Source organism: Telmatherina bonti (genome assembly GCF_933228915.1).
Source record: "Telmatherina bonti genome assembly, chromosome: 23".
Lineage (NCBI taxonomy): Eukaryota > Metazoa > Chordata > Actinopteri > Atheriniformes > Telmatherinidae > Telmatherina > Telmatherina bonti.
The window spans coordinates 15,422,777-15,443,411 of record NC_136632.1 but is presented as its reverse complement, the minus strand read 5'-3'; the positions used below and the strand labels follow the sequence as shown (position 1 = coordinate 15,443,411).

The 20,635-nt window shown below is 39.7% G+C and overlaps 1 protein-coding gene across 1 annotated transcript in view; it reads left to right on the top strand.

Moving 5' to 3' along the window:
- tafa5a (TAFA chemokine like family member 5a) overlaps positions 1–16,936 on the top strand; it is a 108,451-nt gene extending 91,515 nt beyond the window's left edge. The window contains exons 3-4 of the mRNA XM_079263029.1: positions 4,297–4,424; positions 16,799–16,936. Coding sequence (XP_079119155.1) covers positions 4,297–4,424; positions 16,799–16,807 — 137 coding nt within the window. The 3' untranslated portion in view covers positions 16,808–16,936. The remainder of the gene's footprint in view (positions 1–4,296; positions 4,425–16,798) is intronic.
- The last annotated feature ends 3,699 nt before the right edge of the window (positions 16,937–20,635 follow it).

Here is a 20,635-nt window from a genome sequence, read left to right as displayed (position 1 = left end):
CTTACAGCAGATTTATAGATATGGAGGTGAACACATTTCTTTCAGGTTATATAAGACAGCCAGTATACCGTGAAGAATAAGAAGTATATATGCTCCATCATTCTCTCTGGGTTTTTCAGTTAGCCAATGCAGACTGTTTTTCATTCATAAATGCATAGCAATATAAATTTAAATTCATGCATCCTTCCTCTATCTCGCCACCCCATCCTGTAATGGTCAAAAATGTTAGCTTGATATACTTGTCCTCTAGTTATGTCTCTATCCATATCACTTCCTGCTTTTGTCTTTGTTTCTCTGATTTCCATATGCAATAACATTTGCTACTTGGATTTTATCTTGCTTTTTATTTTTTTTTTATTATTTTTTTTTTTTAACAGAGCAGTGATCAAACACGTTATCTTCAGAGGAAATTTCTTGTTTTACAAAAGAAAAAAAAAAAAATCCTCATTACACCACATGCAGTACATAATGACCCCTGAATTCTCTTTAATTCCTAACGGCTTCTTGCCCAGCAGCAATACTTTTCATGAACGCTGTTGAGCTTTTGTAGAACAATAAGAAAATGTTTGTTTACAATGAAATCTCCACATGGTGCCTTTAATGTTACATAAGTTACTGGAGGATTTTTTTAAAACTATCCAAACTGTTATTATGAGGTTTAATGTGTTGTGATAGAAGTTTGATGTACATTCATGATCCTGTCACATTTTGCATATATGACCGAGTCTGCTCTGTTTCCTCTAACATAAAGGGTTAACTGCAGGCAGCATGTCTTATTGTCTACATCTAGCTGTGTGTCACTCTGATGGAGGATCTGTGAATTTGTTTGTTTTTAACTGTTAAGATGGATGACGTACTTTACATCTGTAACTCCATCAAATTAGTATGAGTACTCCATTGATATTTCATTAACTGCTATTATTTTTTTAAGTGGGTTCTTTTTTTTCCCCTCAACAAAACAGTCATGCTAAAATTAATTTTCAGCGCTATTATTAACACACAGGGTGGCAAAAGCAGGAGGTTTCTATCATAACTCATCCCCTGCTGTTTCTTTTTCATCATTTTTACACCTAAATGTACATGCTGTATTTAGATAAGAGTAGATTTTGTTATACTTATGTGTGCTTGAGTGGGATATAATGACCCGCACCACTGTTCTTTTCTTAACAAATGCAGAAAGTGATTTAATCAATTTTAAAAGACTTAAACTCATTTTCCACGGTTTCCTCAAGCGTTTTTGATGATAAAGGAGACATTTTCCCTCTCCTGTTGATATCTAGCCTCATGATGAAAAAGCTGGTATGATTTCAGGTTCAATACATCTTAGTCTTACAGAATGTCAGGTTTTCATTTCATGCACACTGCCTGCAGAGAGACAAGGATCTGCAGAACAAAGCTCAGTGCCTTAAGTCATGGCAATAAGCTCTCCCCAAGCACAGACAACAGACTGGCACAGAGGACTAAATAATTGTGCAATGTGACTCCAAATATTCTGGATGCAAACAAATGCAAACTTTACCACAATCTTTCATCACAGGATGACCATGTATACAGCGTTTTGTGGGATAGTGCAGCATTTTTCTTTTTTTTTTCCCTGCATCACACAAATCAAGTTCCTGTCCTTCACTATTTTACATAAGATAACAATGCAGAAATATATATATTTTTTTTTAATAAGATTTAGCTTATGTTGAATATCTGCGAAGAGAATCATCTTTTCATATGGACTGCTTTGTGGCATTAAAAATGCACATGTGGGTCAAATGCTAGGTAACCTACTGTTGCCTAGCTACAGGCTCCTCTCGATTCCTAGGTATTATCCTTTATTTTTAAATTACTCTATTGCTGCAATTACATATTAATGCTGCACTTCACAAGGAGAGTTGGGACAAAAAAGGATGGAATAAAACAGAAGAGAAAAGAGAGTGAAGAGAAGAAAAAGGAGACAAAGACACACCAGATAGAAAGCGACAGCATCAGCTGTTTAATCTAAACAGGAAAAACCAGACAACCAGCTGCTACACCTGTAAGGAAGCAGAAAACAACCAACGGCATGTGCTAGAAAAACAAAGCTGACAGTCATTGGTACTAAAACAGCACAACTGAAAGAATAAAAAAAAAGAAACAGAACATGTAAATCACAACAAAAACAACAGCAGCAACATACAGCAAAAAGCGAAAAATCATAAACATTACAATTCTTATTGTCTTCAGTGACTAAATGAACAGGTTAGTAAATAAGGGTGAAAAATATCAAGAAAATATAGTGGTTAATTCTTTTTTTTTTTTTTTCTTTTCGGGACTCTAATTAATTTTGCTTTGAAGAGAACAGTTTCTCACAAGAAATGTAGCTCTGGTTATTTATGGACACATTCCTATTAAAACACAAAGATTATTCTCAGACAGACCAGCTGAAATAAGCAGTTTTTTTTCCCATGCAGAGCAGCTCCCTCAAACATATGGATCAAATAACTTTGCAATACTTGTTTTCCAAAGGTCAGAAAATGTTGTCATGTATTTGCAACAGTCTCAGTGGAAATATAGACTACATACATTATATATATATATATATATATATATATATATATATATATAAAAACTCCCCCCTCACCCTCCTCCCATCTCCCCAGGGTAGGATGGATGGCTGTAATCTCTCAAGCTCGGGTTCTCTACCAGAGTCCTGGGAGCTTGAAGGTCCTACGCAGTATCTTAGCTGTTCCTAGGACTGCGTTTTTCTGGACAGAAATGTCTGATGTTTCATCAGGTATCTCTTGGAGCCACTTCTCCAGTGTGGGGGACACGGTCCCCAGTGCTTCGATCACTATGGGTACTACTGTTGGTTTTTACCCTCCAGGCCTTGTCCAGTTCTTCCTTGAGGCCTTGGTACTTCTCCAGTTTCTCATGCTCCTTTTTCCTGATATTTCCATCATTGGGGATGGATACATCGATCACTATGGCTTTCCTCTGCTGCCTATCCATGATCACTATGTCCAGTTGGTTGGCCACCACCATTTTATCTGTCTGGATCTGGAAGTCCCAGAGGATCTTAGCCCTCTCATTCTCCACCACCTTGGGGGGAGTCCTTATTCTGCACAGATGTTCCTGTGCACTATGCCAGCTACTTGGGTATGGCGCTCCTTGTATGCTTTGCCTGCCAGTATCTTGCACCCTGCTGTGAGGTGCTGGATTGTTTCAGGGGCTCCTTTGCTTAGTCTGCCCATGGGATCCTGCCTGGTATGGTCGATCTGGGCCTCAATCGCTCTGGTGCTCAGGGCCTGCTCCTATGCTGCAATGATTAGTGCCTCTGTGCTGTTCTTCAGTCCAGCCCTCTCCAGCCATTGATAAGACTTGTTTATATCAGCCAATTTGGTGATCTGTCCTGTATGATTTTTTTGGATCTAGTCTCCCTTACTAAAGCATAATTATGTATCAAGGTGCTAACAAATCTGGGCTCCTTTACTAGTGAAACCTTTTAAACGACAGAGGTCTGTTTTGTACTAATGTAACAGGGGCTGAATTATTGTGAGCTGAAAATGCACAAACAGTGGTGGAGATTATCAACAAGTAGAAACATTAGCTGAAAGATTACATTGCAGCCACATTGCTTACTTTGGTTTTTATTGTCAGTACATTTATTACTGTTGTCATTATGTTTCAAGTGAAGCCTACTGTGCCAGTGTACGTAATAGACTGAAGCCTGGGGCTCTTCTGGGGAATGTGGAAACTCATTGACTTAGGTCTGGAACGTCAATAAAGTAGAAGAGGTTAAGACAAGCTGTGCTAAAGAAATGAACAAGTACAATATGTAGTTATGACAGTATGGGTGAAATGCATCAGATGGCCCAGATTGTTCAGAGTACTTAACATAAAAGAATTGCTCTTTATCCCTGATGGCAGAAGCTTATGTGCTGGGCTTCCAAAATGGCACAGAGGCTGTAAAATCTCCTAAATATGATTTGCAATGTTTGATTCTATTTACCTGACTGAACTCGGCTCCCTCCATTTCTCTCATTCTACCCATTTTTCCTCTCATCTCTCACTGTCATCTCATGCTCTTCTACTTCGCAACTGTCTCTTTACTTCATTGCACTTCATCAACATCGTGTCTTTTAACCTTCCACCTTGTATCCCTGTATCTTTTTTCATTTCGTTATTATTATTTTTTTTTTTTTTTTACGTTTCTACTTCTTTGTAGTAATTTTTCAACCTTGTATCTGTCTTCCTCCCATGCAGTCTTTTGTTTATTTTTCCTGTACATTGTCATCTCTAACCATTCCTTTTCCGTCTCCTTTGCAGCTGGTATTGTTCGGAAAAAGCAGTGGTGTGAGATGGTGCCATGTTTGGAGGATGAAGGTTGTGACCTCTTAGTCAATAAATCTGGATGGACTTGTACACAGCCCGGAGGCCGAGTCAAAACCACCACGGTGAGTTCAGGCTCTCTTTTTAACCCCTTGGGTTACACAAACCACTCAATAATCTAGTGGCATGGAAAATCAATTGTTGTATTGTTCGAAACTTCGGATATGCTTTATGTGTTCTTTTCTTTTTTTCTCATTTAATGACTGAACAGTTTTACTTCCTCACGTCGTTGCCTGAGACACAGGGAAATGCAAGAAGTCAGACCAGTTGTGAAAACCAGATCGAAAGGTTTCTATTTTTTTTGCAGCTGAGTGACTGACATCAGTACTCTACATATTTGTACGATACAAATCCCTTGCCACAATGTAAGGAAACTGGTTGATTATTCCTTAGTAATAAAGTTAAATGGCACTAAATCATATATTATATGTATACAATCCTGGAAAGCCTGTTTATTTGCCTTTTTAATGGTGCCACGTTTGTGACAAAAATGCATTTTGAAGATGAGAAGCAGAGCTGAGTATGTGGGCTGTGCCTTTAAAAACTTTGTCTTCTGTGCTGATACCAAACAGTCAATTCTGCAACCGACTCTTGGTTTGAGGTTCTGCTACCCCAGGTGCTGATAATCAGGTGGTTGATTGCACTTGATTAGCAGCACCTGTGAGCATCGACCCTGCTACAGTTGCCGTTTGGCATCTGCTTCAAGTGCTCTCCATTTGACTGATCCACATAGGGCTTGTGCCATTGGGGAACTTAAAACCTGCGTTGCAGAAAGTTGCAGCATTGTTTGGAGTGAACTCTAGCAGCATATTTAAATTGAAGCCCAAGTTGCATAAAATGATAATGCCTAAAAGTGGGAGATCAAGATGATGTGTAGCATAAATATACCTCTACTGATTATTTATTACCTCGGAGCACCACCCATCCTTTTTTAATTAACCTAGGATTCAGGAGGATGAGACAACCTGAAATAAACTCAAATCAATAAATACAGTCTCAATTTAAAGAACGAGCGAACCAGAAATTGTGCATTCAGAAATTATGACAAGAACGGATGAATTGATTACATATTTATTGATGATGATAAACCACACAGTAGAAGAAACCAAACAGTTAAAAAGAGGTTATTAATGGAATTGCATAATGAATATATCTGCATGGGTTTTCAATTCTGACATTAATAAGGAACGCTGAAATTAATTAAATGAGATGGAGCAGGAAGAAACTGTTTGGAATTAAGCAAATAAAATGGGATGATTATCTTACTTAAATCTTTAATAAAACTGTGTTCTATAATCCTAAATTTCAATGAGAATTCAAATTTAATTATTTAGTTAAAGTTTGATGTACTGGTCTGGAACATCACAAATGTCAGAGCGCTATCAGATCCTACTTGGACGCTGAATGCCGGAGTGTGGGTTGAATCGGGTGGTTGGTTCCCTGTTTGGAGCATCTCCAGGGAATTGGATCCTTGAAGCGTCAGGAAGGGTAGGTCTATGCAGCTACTCTGGGCCTCTGGATCCATTCAGCGGAGTTCCAGAGCGCAGGTGATGACAATCCAGATTGTCCCAAAAATAGATAGTTCCAGATTTTCCATGTAAAGACGCAGTGGAAAAAGTTGGAGCTATGCTTCTGGTTAATTACTGATCTCGGGAAAAATGACAAATCAACAATTGTTGTACTTTCTCCCGTTCGGAAGAACGAAGAAGTAAAAGGCTTATAACGAAATATTAAAGAAAAACTAAGAAAGGAAAAATAGGGAGCGTGAAAAACTAAAAGAAAAGCGAACAAAGGAGGAGCAGACGCAGACGAAAAAAAAACAGAAACAGACATCCAGGAAGTCTGGCTGCAAGTCTATTTTAAACGGACCCGCCTTTCGAACTTCTAGCCAATCACGAGTTGCTTCTGTCAGAAGCTGACCAACCTTATCCAATCAGGTCAGCTTTGGTTCCTTCCCTCTGCATCTCATTAATGTGAACATGATACTCAAATTCTTTACTTTGTTTCGACTCCAATACACATCAAATCACATTCTTAAGAGTTATGCAGACTCCTCGTTTGCTGGGAAGAAAAGCATTAACTCATAGTATTACTTTCACACATGAAAACAAGATTGGCAACATGTATTTCTTATTAAAGGTGGATTGGTCAGTTGTTGTTCCCAGTCTTATCGGGTGATGAATCCTGAAAAGGAAACACATTTTATTCGTTCACATTAGTAGCTTAAGAGAGGTCTGAAGCTTGGAAAACATAATCAACAATTATTTAATACAGTGTTCATGATTATTATATGTGTGTGATCAGTTCAAAGAATTAAATCATGTATCAAGATAAAATAATGAAAAAGGAGAAATTCAATCAAAACAATTAACCAAAGTCATTTAGACTAAGTTAAATCGGTTAGACAAACTTGTAAAATAAGATCAATGAGGTTAAGCATCTAAAGGTTCCTTTAATTGGGGGAGAAGTTTGAAGCTTTTTCCAGTTCCCTCTGTCAGGGGAGGGGGTGTTCTGGCGCCCTGAGGTCTGGTACTTTGATGAAAGGTGCCATTTTTGACAAGAACCAGCGTTTGGTCAGATGTGACTCTCAGTATCTCGTGCCCTGTAAAACTATAAATTGCGTTAGATGTTTCACTTAGAAAATATCGTTTGTTGATCCAGCTGCATTCTGTGGAGAGGAGCTGGTTGTAAATCTCTGAGTTTGTCATCCTCCTTTGGGTCAAATGGTCACCCTTCTGTCCTGTGTGGACCAGTCTTACTGCAGAGAGAGGGAGAGAGGAACTATTGTTTAATCCAGTTCAAATGTCTAATAATCCTGGAAGGTCAAGATCATTACAGATGTCACCTTGAGATATAAGCATTTCCTCACCTGTCAGCACTTTGAAACTGAATGCAGTCCTCTACAGATTAGTAGTCAAGGTTTGTAGGATGACATGGCCAACGGCATTCCAATAAGACAATCCAAAGGAGACTGCACGACTTATTCTATTACCTCTTAGGGCGGCCGCATCTTCCCTTCATTGTTTAAGCTGGTGTCAGGGATATACAGAGAAATGTTAAGCTGTAAGTCCAGATCTTGCATTAAGCAGCTGGACTGTTGAAACAATGTGTGTAGAGGATATGGAATTATTGCGCTAATTGCTGGATCGATGTGTACAAACTTTTGGTAAGAAGGTGCGATGGCATGGGGTAACATCTTCCTCAATGGAAAAACAAGCCTTATCATCATTGGAAGATAGCTCAATGTGATTATATCCACAGTGAAAGACCAAACTTTTCTCCAGGATGACAATGCCTCAACAGAGCTGGGTCTACCTCCAGAATTTAGTCATGAAGAATATGTGCTGGCTTGCCTAAACCCTTGTATCAGCTTGGGCTTGCTGTTTGTGCCAAAACAACAACATTGACTGAGTTGTGACAAATGTTTAAGAGTCTGACACCATCCCACAATAGTGTGTGACCAAGCTTGTGACCAGCATGAGGAGGACATGATGCCAAGCTGTTGTGGCTGTTTATGGTTCTTCCAAAATGCTGCTGAGATCATGTTTTTTTAAATGAAGAAATTGTTCAAATGCCAGTGTATCTTGCTTCTTCATGCTTAAATCATCTAATCCAATAAACACCACCGAACAAGACCCAATAGCAGAATTAGTTGTTTGGCATTAACAGAAAAGATTTGATTATTTTTACATGGGGACAACCTTCATACATATCCAGCAAATGTGTTTTCCGTACGATTATGGCATATAATAACGTGAAATAAACAGGCTCTCCAGTGGTATAAGACTTCCTTCAATGAAGCATTTTTACCGAAGAAATATTCCACAAAACATAAATGTCCTGACTTTTTGTTCAAAGTTTATAATTATTACTAAAGTAGCTTTACACCAGTCCTTTACTAGGGTTTGGCTGTAGAGTGCAGGTGTAGCGTCTTGCTCTGAGGAGTAATTTAAGGGTTGTAGCGGAGTTTCCAGTGTTTGTGACTTTAAACATCTGGGGCGGACAACTAATCTGCAGATCTTGTGACCCTCTGCTATCTTTGGGTTATTAAAGTTCTTGTTGAGTGCAGCCATCCATGTGTCTTAAGGTTGCAGGATTCATAAAGTTGGTTGTCTAAGGCCGACGTCCTGCAGGTTTTCGATTTATCCCTTTTCGGAACCTGGCTCACATTAATTGGATCCAACAGTCAATTAAGTTTCTGTACAGTGACTGATTCATTTCAGTGAGGTGTGTTGGAACAGGGACACATGGACACATTGCGACCCTCAAGGACCGGAGCTGGACACCTCTGAGCTAGAGTGATGCAGCCACACTTTCTAAAACTGGTTATATTACCAACTAATCCATCAGTTTTTATATGCCTAAAAGTCAGTCATCAGGAAGTTTAATTACATTTAAAAAAAAATAATAATAATACAAATGATTTTTACTTTGTCATATCATTGTTATATTTATCATAACGTTCCTCCTAAAATCTCATGCAAAAGCCACGGAACAGTTTTACATGTATTGCCATTTTCTTGTCACAGTTAAATATCAATAATATAGAACGTGTGTTCCTCCTGGGCTCAAAGATGCTCTTTAATGATATTTGACTATAATTTTGTGGAGGCAAATAAAGTTTGCAACCTATACAATGTTCTGTCATGTCACTGATTTTTACCAAATTTGCACCCCCATAAATCTTAAGTGAGGGGTAGATTTAAGTGCACCTCAAGTTATATTCTTTACTATGTTCATTCATGTTTGAAAGCTCAGTTTTTATAGCTTGCCATGTTGGAAAGTCTCACCTACTGTCAAAAAGCATAAACCCATGCTGGTGGTTTTCAAACCTTAATGCCAAACTTTTTTTTCTTGCTGTAGACCCAGAATGATGATGACATGTTAATGTGAGACTGGGAAAAGCAAAATCTGTGATTTTTGTGGTCAATATTAGCTAATTTTAGGTAGATTGTGTATTTCTGTGCAGTTACTCTTTGCGAGCATAACTGGCATAATGTCACTTCGAATTCTTGCCATTTGACTTTCCAATCTATTTACACACAAAATTTGATTTGAATACATTAAATCAAACCCAAATTTCCACAAAATATATACAAACTTTGTGATTAACGAACTGCAAGTTGTATTTTAATTGCTGCTTCATGCATCAGATGTTGCTGTGATTTACTTTGGGTCAGCTTTTCTACCATCTGCCACAAGTACATTGGTGGCAAAAGAAAAAGCAACCAGCATTCTGTTCTACGATGTTGAGAAATGTTTCTCACCCTCCTCATCTTCAGCTCGTCGCCACAAACTGTGCGCACTTTGTTTACTTCCTCATAACAGCAATTAGCTCAAATTAGACACTCTTAATGTTAATGATGGCAACAGATGGGGAGCCACGTCTTGTACCAAGGATACCGCCCATTCATTCATTTATCCACGCCCTACACCAAGCTTCACCAAGCCTCCTCCTTTCCTCTTCACCCTCTCCTTATTTGTCCCACCTTTTTCACCTCCACATACACTTTACAGCAAATGTAAACAGTCGTGCTCTCCTGCCTGCATATTCTGCAGTAATGTTAAAAAGCCTCAGTTACCCGATATTACGCAACACGCACACAACCCAGCTGCCCTATCTGTGAATGTCAGTGAGGACCGGTGGGGCATCATTAATGCATACGTCATGATTTAGTCATTTGCTGACTAACTGCTGTTTGTGTCCTCCTGCTGAAATGCAATCTTAAACATATGTGCATACATATAATCACAGAATAAATAAATAAAATGTAAAACACAGAAGCAAACACTGGATGCAGACATGGTTCCCTATCAGGAAGTTGCCGCTCCTGTGCTATTGCTGCGTTTTGAGTCACATGTGCTCCTCTGTACCCAGACATAAACGTGAATGCTTGTGGAGACTGGTGACAGCCTTACTTGTTCCCCAGCATGTTATCTTCAGCGTGATAATAAGCTCTTTACAGACACTCATACATGACATATAGAGCAGCTGGGGATATTTATTATATGTGACATATGAGTTACCAAGTCTATACTGTATCACGGAATAGAAATAAGGTGAACACAGTATTCGAGGATCTGATGCATGTTATGTGCATGTCCAACTGATGGCTGTTGGGGTGTGTTTTCCAGGGTTTGCATAATCATAGTTATGAACACATGTCCCTGCATTTCTGCAAAGGCTGGCCCTGTAAGCTTTGTCCTACATTGTACATTTCATATCTTGCTCAGGCTGTCAGTCAATATTGCTCACAGCAGCTTAGACTGGACAATAAGCAGGATGTGACAGGCATTTCTTGCTTGTTTCACTGGCTACTTTAAACTTGGTGACAGCTAGTCAAATAGCTGGACAGCTATGCGCACTCATCTGTGCTTGTCCATGCATGTGTGTGTGGATGTGTATTTAAGCTGCTTATACTGTCAAGGAGTCACATAGATTGCTACTACCATAGTAATACTGTTTGCATTATGAATATGAATGGCGTGGGTTTAGGACACCCCTACACAGCCGGGCACATAACCTCCAATTGCCCAAATCTATTGAAGGTTAAGGTCAATTCTCCCAAACAAAAATTACATAAATGACTTATCTGCAGACCCAAGGGAGAGTCACCCGTAAAAACAAAACAATTCGCTCCCCAGCTTCCCTGTAGTTAACAATAAACAAATGGCTCCTTGTCTAAGGCTTTTCAAGGTTAAATCCAAACTGCAGCCGCTTCTATATACCTTCAAAATAACTATTGGCTGTGCACAGTCCAGTGAGCATGTCTGACCTGTCTGTCAGGTATTTCTGTAAAAACATCAACGCTAACAAAGAGGCACAGCCCGTGGGGCATTTGACTAAGCCGAGTCAATCTGACTCAGCTCCACAACCTCATAAAGAGCTATTTCGGAAACATGTCAAGAGGCCATTTGTGTGTACATGCATTGGTCAAAACATTTCAGAGGTGGTGTTTCCTCTGTCAAGCACAGGAAAAATGTTGTGGAGGATGGTAACACTGACCTGTTCTGTACCTTCACTTGAAAATGCATCTGTTTGAGCTGCAAGACAGATTAGACGAAAGCTGCGTCCTTCTTCAACCTACAGAAAGTCACTTAGCGGCCATTGTTTGATGTGCTTTTGTGTAAAAATAACTTCCTCGCTTAGTTGTTTTCCCCCTGCTTGACTCATTTTCACTTTAGCTTGTCTTTTTTTTTAATGCTCTCCTCGACCTTTTTCTTGTCTCTCACTTGTCTCCACTCCTCTCTTTCCAACTGGATGCATTTATCTTAGTCTGACCCTGCTTTAAGGAGTACACAGTTATGCCTGTCAATAGAAGAAAGAAAAAACAAAGCACAATATGGACTTGTCTTTGGCCAGCCGCAGAGAAACATATGAAGATTGATAGATTTATAGCTTATGGCTGACAGAGATGTTTTGTAAGAACTGCAGAATGACCGTAGCTGCAAAAGTAGAGCTAAAAGCTGTTGTTGTTTTAAGACGCGCAGTATAATAATTTATTAGCCCCTTAAGATATCTTATCCTATCTTCAAGGGGTCCAATAATTCATACAACAATTACGGACCAAATTCTTGCTAGTCAGGGGAATTTTCTTAACCACAGATGGCACCCGCTCATCTCCGTCTCTGCTTGAGCAGCAGCATCTTAAACATTTATTATTACAATGCCTTCTGGAACCATGTTTGAGTTTAGTTCCTCAGTCTAAGCTGTAAATATGATGGCCCTATATTAAGCAGCTTGTAAATTTAAGTTTACACATCAGTAAGGTTTTTGTTGCTTTAAAAAACAAATGGCTATTTTAATGGATTTGACTGCTTGGGCAACATTAACTTTGTTGCTAATGTGTAGAAATCTGGATGACATCGGTGGAGCTTTAATGTACAATTAAACTGAACTTTAGGTTTGATTTAACAGTTGGAGATGTGAACAGAACAGATGTGAAGCACAAACACTATTTAAAAATTAGCACTCTTTTGGTGTCAGTGCTTTCAAGTTGGTTGCAGATTTGGTGGGCCAATTGAGGGGAATATAAATGCATAATTAAATAGCTTTAGAAGTTTAGCAACAGCTACTTGCCCATATCCCCTACTGGGTATTTCATGTCACACATAGACAAGTAATCTGAACAATAGCTTACTTTATGTGTGACTGTGTTTTTTTGTTTTTTTTTAGTAACACATGAAACTGGGGCACCTTCAGCTAACTATGTTATGGCTTTGGCTGTGAGAGGTCCAAAGTTTTTGAACAGATGAGATGAGACGCAAAGTACTGAAACTATAAAGCTGTCTTTGCACAGTACTGCTCATCAAGTCTTTTTCTATTGAATCGTAAATAACTACAGTATATCAGTTGTGCTGAAGAATTGTACACACTTCAAAGGCAGTTTTGATCGTACATAACATTGTGCAATCAGTGTTTACTCTGCTAAAATGAAAGCTTGAGAGGGTTATTGATTGGATATATGGAGGGGCTTCAGCGCTCTACTGTGTTGGTGAAAGCACTTTCAAAGATTCAAGCAATAAAATGGCCTAAAGTTGTGATTTTTAACTAAATTAAGGTAAGAATGTTAATTTCTTTACAGATGCCCATTCTGGAAATAAATAACATGGTAAAGAAATCGTTTTCTGAAGCAACTAGAGGATAATTTTCCCCTCAATGATGCTAAGTGATGATATTATATTCCATCACACACTCAGAAAAGTCAAGTGCATCGTTTTCTGCCTTTGCAAGGCACTCTCTTTTGGCTATGATATGTAGCCATCTCCCGCACCGCTCTCTCACTGAAAGGGTTACATCTCTCCAGAGAGGAAGATACTCTCTGTTGTGCCCTCCACCATTTTAGACTGGCAGATAAAACGCCACAAAAAGCTATCTTCCTCTGCATGCGCCAACGCAGGGCGCTCGGCAAGAAGGAGGCAGAGAGAGCGCGCCGTTAGAGGAGAAAAGCAAAAATCACCCCAGGTTATCTGGCAGCTTTTGTGACAGCCTGATAAGCTGAACTGTTCAAAGCGCAGAGAGGGGAGCAGCGTGAGGGAAGAACGACAGCTAAAGACACTCAACGTAAGGCATCATAAAGCGCTGAGTGATTTTCACTTGGTACACACCAAGCGGAGGTTCTCGTTAAGCTCTTCAGGACCCGTGTAGTTCATAAAAAAAAAAAAAGTACTTTCCTTTCAAAAGTAGCTGTTCATTCACTTTGTTGTAACTTCATAAAACCCTCGAGTGGTTGTGTTGTTTACACATATCCCAAACATTGAAGCTGTGAACTATTACACAACTGATGACTAAAACAACTTTGGTCAAGATGAATTTGTGGAATAAAGCAGAGGGCATTTCCTTTGCAGCAGTACATGATGCAATCATTTTCACATATTGCATGAAACAACTTAAATTGTGGGAGACAGTTGCAAAGCAACTGATAATCCTCACTGTTCCATTAGGCTCATCCTTACTGGAGTGTTTGGGATATTATCAGGGTGCTGTGGCACCTGCCGAGTGAAAAATGATAACCGTAATCCAGATTTATTTAGTTCCTGCAGAGGACAGGAGAGGGGACTGAGATGCGAGGACACATCTTGCTGTAACTTCTACCAGCAAAGAGAAAGAATATTCTAATATTTGCTAATGTATGAGCTCATGAGTATGTACATGCATATTTTAAAGCGTTTGTCGGTACCACGTGGGTGGAGGGAACTTTTGCGTGCATAATATGCATGGAGATGAGGGCTGTTTTCATTTTCACAGAAGCATCTTCTTAAAGGGCCAGTTTCCAAACAACAATCCCCTCTTCCTGTGAGCTTACAGAGGTTTAAGGCATTTAAACTCCCGGTGACTGGATTTTTTTTTATTTATTTATTTTTTTTTGGGCAAAAACTCAGTTGATTGGGGTTTTTAAGCAAGAACTGAGCCCCCCCCCCCCCCCCCCCCCCCATTTCCTAGCTTTTCTAGTCACTTTGTGGATCTAGCTCAGCCTGGGCCTGATGGGATTTCCCAATGCCCCTTACATTACCAAGCAGCCCCCCACCCCCAGTGGATATGGGTCGGTACCGGCCCTGGTAATTGATCCCTCTGGGCCCTCCAGACACATCTAGCAGTGGGTTGAACAGAATCACTACTAAGAAGACAGCTGCTTGGCCAGACACCGAGAGAGAAAGGGAGAAATAAAGAGGAACCCTGTTGCTGCAGCCTTCTACAGGGAGCCTAGTCAGCACTTTGCCGCAGCCTGAAACAGACAAAGTCCTCCATTTTGGGAAGCTGGGAATGATGTAGGGGATTGTTAGCAGAGAGAGAAGTAAGGGGAAGTGACACGGTGGAGACTGTCTTTTTAAGTTCTTATCAACGGCCGAAGAGCTTTTGGGATTGATCTGCTAAGTGAGCAGCGTTACTTAAAGTCAAAGCGTCTGCTAGCCAGTGACAGACACCGAGTCCCTGCTTGAATTGCAGCCCATGTGTCAACACTGCTCAGCTCCAGAGCTTCAGCCATTTGCCTGAACAAGCAAGTGACTTTTCAACTTTTTTCCATCTCCAAGTTACATTCATGTATTTTTTTTCTCCTGATATGTAGAAAACACCAAATGCAAACATAACCGAGTACATAGATTTGCACACAGGTATACAAGTGATATTTTCCTGTAATCTTAAAACATTTGATTTTTCTCAACTTTCAATAGAGAAATAATCTTAAAAATACAAAATGCAAATATTTTGCTGTTGGAATGAAAGCAGATTTTTAGTGATGTTAGTGGATATTTGCACCCTAATCTTTCAGATCTTTGAACATTTATTTATCACGAGTGGTAGTTAATCAAAGTAGCAAATATTTCCTCGCATCTTTAAGCAAAATTGTCATCCTGTCTGATGTTAGTATTAAAGAAAATACATGCATTAGGCTACATTTTAGAGACATCTCACTTTTCTATCACACACTGGTGTTTGGTCAGAACCTGCTGTTCCAGCTTTGAACACTTCCAACATGTCATTTTGAGTTACACAAGTTTTCCAACATGGAAGAAAGTAGAGTTCCTCTCTGTAGCCCCAATGTGATCTATAATAGGTGCAGTAAAGGTCAAAATTAGAACATAACGTAATGCTACACGTGTATAATGCAGAGGGTATGATATATCAATACCACAGCTGCTGCTTTGGTATCAGCCGATATCTGCCTCCTTTGTTATCCATCCAATGTCTATACTCGCTTATTGAAATGCAGGGTTGCAGGAAGCTGAAGCCCATCCAGCTGCTGGGGGGCAAGAGGACAGGACACACCCAGATGGGTCAGCAGTCTCTTCTCTTCATCACTGATTTTATTTTCAACAATCACAAATCCAAAATGCCAGTATGACGTGGGAAGGCTGGTATCACATGATACCAGCAAGTATGTGGAAAATTGCAGCAGCAACTGATCCAGCTGCTAACATGAGTACAAGTTTAGAAATCTAGTATTATCTGCCTTATTTATTGACAAGCCAGCACCACTAGATGACATTTCTTGTTGCATGTTCTGTTGATGCAGCCTTCACATCCGTCACCTCTGCAAGGTTAACCAACATCAGCATGCAGCAGTAAAAACTGAAGCAAAGAGTTTTTGATCAAGACTTTCTAAAGCATGCCTTTTGAGAATGTGTTAATAATCTTCACCCAATTTCACTGCAGTCCATCAAGTTGTTGAGCTGTTTTAGTTTGGACTAAAGTTGCAAACAAATTCACTATTTGCAGAGTTGGAGAACATAACTGAGCCCGAAGCTTAAATTTCCCATGAAACTAAGCAGAATGATCGCTACCAACACCAATTTCAGATTTATGAGAAAAACATCGCCTTCTCCTTAAGTCTGCTCTCTAAACGAGTAATTTTTAAACTAATCTTAAAACGAGTCCATTCTTCCACAATCAAGATAAGTCAATAATTAAAGAATCTTTTTTCGGCAAATACCACTGTTACTACCTTAAAAATGAATTTCTTCTTTGTTGGGCTTGACAGATGATGCATTATGCAAAGCAGATTAAAAACACTTGCACTTCAAACATCATTTCACGAAGACTTTAAATAATGCATGCACATAAAGGCTGTTCAATTAAAAGATGAATAGTGTGAGGAAATTGCAAGTGAATTTAAAAACAAGGAACTTTTAATAGTTAATGGTTTACTTTCATGGCTTAACTCGTCAATAATGATTAAACGAATTGGAGAAACAGTAGGCTTCTCACTGTTCTGATTACATGACCTTTCACTCCTGTGCTCATTATTTAAGTCAGAAGAAATCCCCTTTGACAAACACAAGCCAAAACAGCTAACAGATCCAAACCAGTGTGAAGAGACCCATATTGAGATTGACATGATGGTGGTGTTGGTGGTGATGTGATTGTGTCTTAATCTGGAAAGATAAGTCGTTGCGTTTGATAACTGTAGCGCCTCCCCCTCTCCCTCTCTCCCCTCAGGCTCTATGACGCGACAAGAGTCCCCCTCGACACTCTTGCACTATGGAGAGCATTGATGACCCCTTCACAGACAGCCAAAATCCACCACCATCACAGCAGCTCCAACCATTCCCTGGTTCCACAAAGGCAGGAAGCAGCACAAGCAGCTACAGAGCACAAGGGGCCTCATGGAGGCAGTGAGGTACAACATCAAGCACCTGAATCCAGACCTCCTTCTAAAAGAATTAGTTCAGTAAGATCAGCCTTATTTCATCTGAATGCAAACTCCATGTTCCAACTTTAGCAGCAGATGCAACATGAAGTTCACACCCACCGAATGCTCAAGTGATATCTTTATTTGGCTTACTCGTATTTCAATAACCCAACGATTTCCCATGTGTCCATTTAACTGCTAAGAAATCCATAAAAACACATGAAACTCATCAGTTTATTTTCAGCCATTTTCCTTTTCTTTATTGGCGTAGCTTGTATTTTGTCTTTAAAGTACTCTGTCAGATGGCGCCTGTGCACACAAATAAAACCAGGCGCCAGACAGACTCCAGTATTAATACATGTGACTGGGAAACAGAGTAGCCATGTAGTAAATTTAACGTACAGCGTAATAAAAAGGATGAGGCCAAAGTCATAAAGATGCCCACTCTTATAGAGGTTTTAAAAACCATGCTCTTCTGTTGGTCAATACTGTCAAGCATTTATGGGCCATGTTATAATTTGCTTTTGAGGAAAGATCTGATCCCACTGCTTTTCAGTCCAGACAGTAAGCTTTCAGTAGATCTGAGGCTATAAATAGACACAGGGCTGAATGCATGTTGTGAACACGGTTCGCTGCAGAGTGTGTAAAGAAGAAAAACAATTTCGCCGCAAATAAAGCCATCTGCACCCATTATGAGAGTATAAAAGAAGTTGCATGCACTCATCTGATCTCACATAGTGGGATGCAGCACAGCCAGCATGCACAGATAAAAATCTTTACATTAGCGTTTTGAGGGAAATATATTTTGTAACATTTTAGGCGAGTTTTTCGCTGAAACTAAGTCAGTGACATTTTGTTATTACTGCCTGGCACCACCACTGCTAAATCTACCCTAATGTTCCCTTCTGAGCATTGAGTTCTGATTGTATTGTAGGATGCAGATCGTGAAATGTGTTTACTTTGATGTTCTGTGGAAATGCAGTATGAAAGGGCTGATAATGACATAACACCCTAGATAGCTTTGAACTCCCTGCTAATGTGGAATAGGGACTAGTGTCTGGAGGCCCGTGCATACATGTTCATGTATTTTGATCTCGGTGTCTGCTTCAGGCATTATCCAACTTCACAGCATTTAATGAGCAATTTCCCATCCCTCATTAACCTGTAGATCATTCCTAACCTACCAGTTTGCTTATGAATATTCATCCAGAAAGCTATTGTGCAGCTCGCGTGTTTCAGACTAAAATAAAAGCGAGCTCGACTGCTGAAAACTGAAACAAAACAACAAGGGTAGAAACAAGTGGGGTGGTGATGCAAAAAGGCAGACACACTTAAGAAAGATGTTTTTCCCATCAGCTGAAGCCTCCTGTGAACATACCGTAATCAATTTCATACTTGTGATATTTTGCATTATTCACATCTAACAAGGATAAAGACTTTAGAGAGGCAATGTTTGCCTGTAGTCTTATGCATGTCTATTCACACGTTCACTGTAGGTCACAGCTCTGCGACAGGCAGTTCAGTGAGAGTTCACACAGCGTAAATGTCAAGCTGGGACCACGTGTTCGTCTGCATTTGCTTTCACTCCTTTAACTCCCAGCTGCAGGGGGGGGGTGTCCATATGCTGTGTAACCATAGTGTTGTTTTGCTTGGAAAGATGTGCCTCCGTGCACTCTCATTTGAAGCACACAAATGTAAATCAAGGACAACAAAGTTGTGTGTTCTCATTTATCCATCAAAGCTTTGGGGTAAAGACAGGAAGCACAATGTTACATTCCTGAAATCAAATGTTTGCCTCATCCTCAGTTGAATGCCCCTGGTTGGTTATCAATATCTATTGAGCGAATTGCCTGCTTGCTCACAACGAGAAGCCAGCACAAATTACATTACACATTAACGCTGATGGATTCCGTCCACGACTTTCTCCTTCTGTTACTATGACACCTCCAGCCATCTCGCTCCACAGCCTTGCTCTCTTTTTGTTGGAGGTGTTGTTTATGCAGCCAAAGAAATCTTACCAGAACTCCATACCAGATTCTGAAATGAACAAAATAAGATAAAATTCTGACAACAAATAATTGAAGAGCTACAGATTTAGCAGTTTTTAGAGGAATTTTGGTCTACAATAGCTGCTTTTTGCCATCCCAGCTGTTAAAGGACAAATAAAAGGGTGGGTGTGTGTGTGTGGGGGGGGGGGGGCAGCAAACCCCAGACAGTTCATCAGTCCATCACAGGCTAAACACAGAGAGAAACAATAAAGCCCATCTACACTCACTTAAGACCCAACATACATGTATCAGGACTGTGGGGGAAAATGGAACACCTGGAATAAACCTATCCAGGCGTGGTTTGAGAACAAGCAATCGCTACAAAGAAAGGCCCCAGCGGACAGCAGGTGTGAAACAAGAATCTTCTATCTTTGAGGCAACGATAGCAACCACTGCATCAACATACCCTCCCTTATAAAGTAGCTCGCTGATCTAAGGTTTGAAAAATGCTCTATTCCTTATGAATCCACAGGCACAGAATGCTATGACTTGCACAATGATAACCAAAGTTTGTTCTTGTAAGAGTGGATTTTTTTTTTTCTACAGTTGACTTTAAGTGGGTTTTGTAACAAACTTTACAACACTATGAAATATTTGCTTAATGCTATAAAAAAAATAGTAATTTGATTAGAAACCCCAGGTAATAATAAGCCCGGTGTGCAAGTTTTATTATTAGAGCAAGTTGATTTAATTTTCATCTGTCACCTGTTCCCTTTTTTTCATAGAAGACTTGCATTTCCCCAGTATGAGATTTGTACGTGAAATTCATGGGGAGCTATTTACCACTGTGTGGGTGTGGAGGAAAAAAAAAAAACACACATTAGGAGAATGTAAGAAATTAAATGTGGTAGACAAGCTATTTAGCAACTTGCTTAGAACAAGACTCCATCTTTGTCTCAAGTCCACTCAGATTCTTATGCTTTGTGTTTTTGTCCACACTATAAAAGAACCTCCTCTATTTCATCTGCAGTGTCCTGTTTACTTAGTGCCATTTTAATCTCACTGTGCCCACTAGGAGGCCCTGCCAGAGAAACACCTGTCATGCAGTGTGCACAGTCATGGCTTTGCTTTAGCTCTGGCTCATATGATGACCAGCTCCAACGAACCACATTATCTCTATTAAACCCAGAGCACACTAAGATGTTTAATGTGCCCAGAGCATTAGACATTGTCATCTGTGATACATGCTTCTACTTCACTCAACACCTGCACCGTTCATGGCAAATTGCATCCTATGAAATCATCAAGACTTCATTATTATGAATTAAGCTTTAGCAGCAAAGCAGCCCTTTTTTGGAAGGTACCAGCACCTCCATCAGGTTGGCTGCGTGACTGGCAGGGTCCAGATGGTGAGAAAGCTACAAGGAGTCTTTGTGTAGTAGATCTTTTTTTTTTCCAAACTATGGATTGGGAGACTATTGTTGTAATTAAGTGAAGCTTGATGAAGGTTTATAAATGCCTGACTTGCAAAATGCTACTCACTGGAATCAGGGTGCTGTTATTCACATTTAAACAATAGCTAAACCATTTACACCAAACATATGCTAAATGATGTTTTTTAGCTTTGCATTTTTAAAAAGATCAACATTTGCTTAT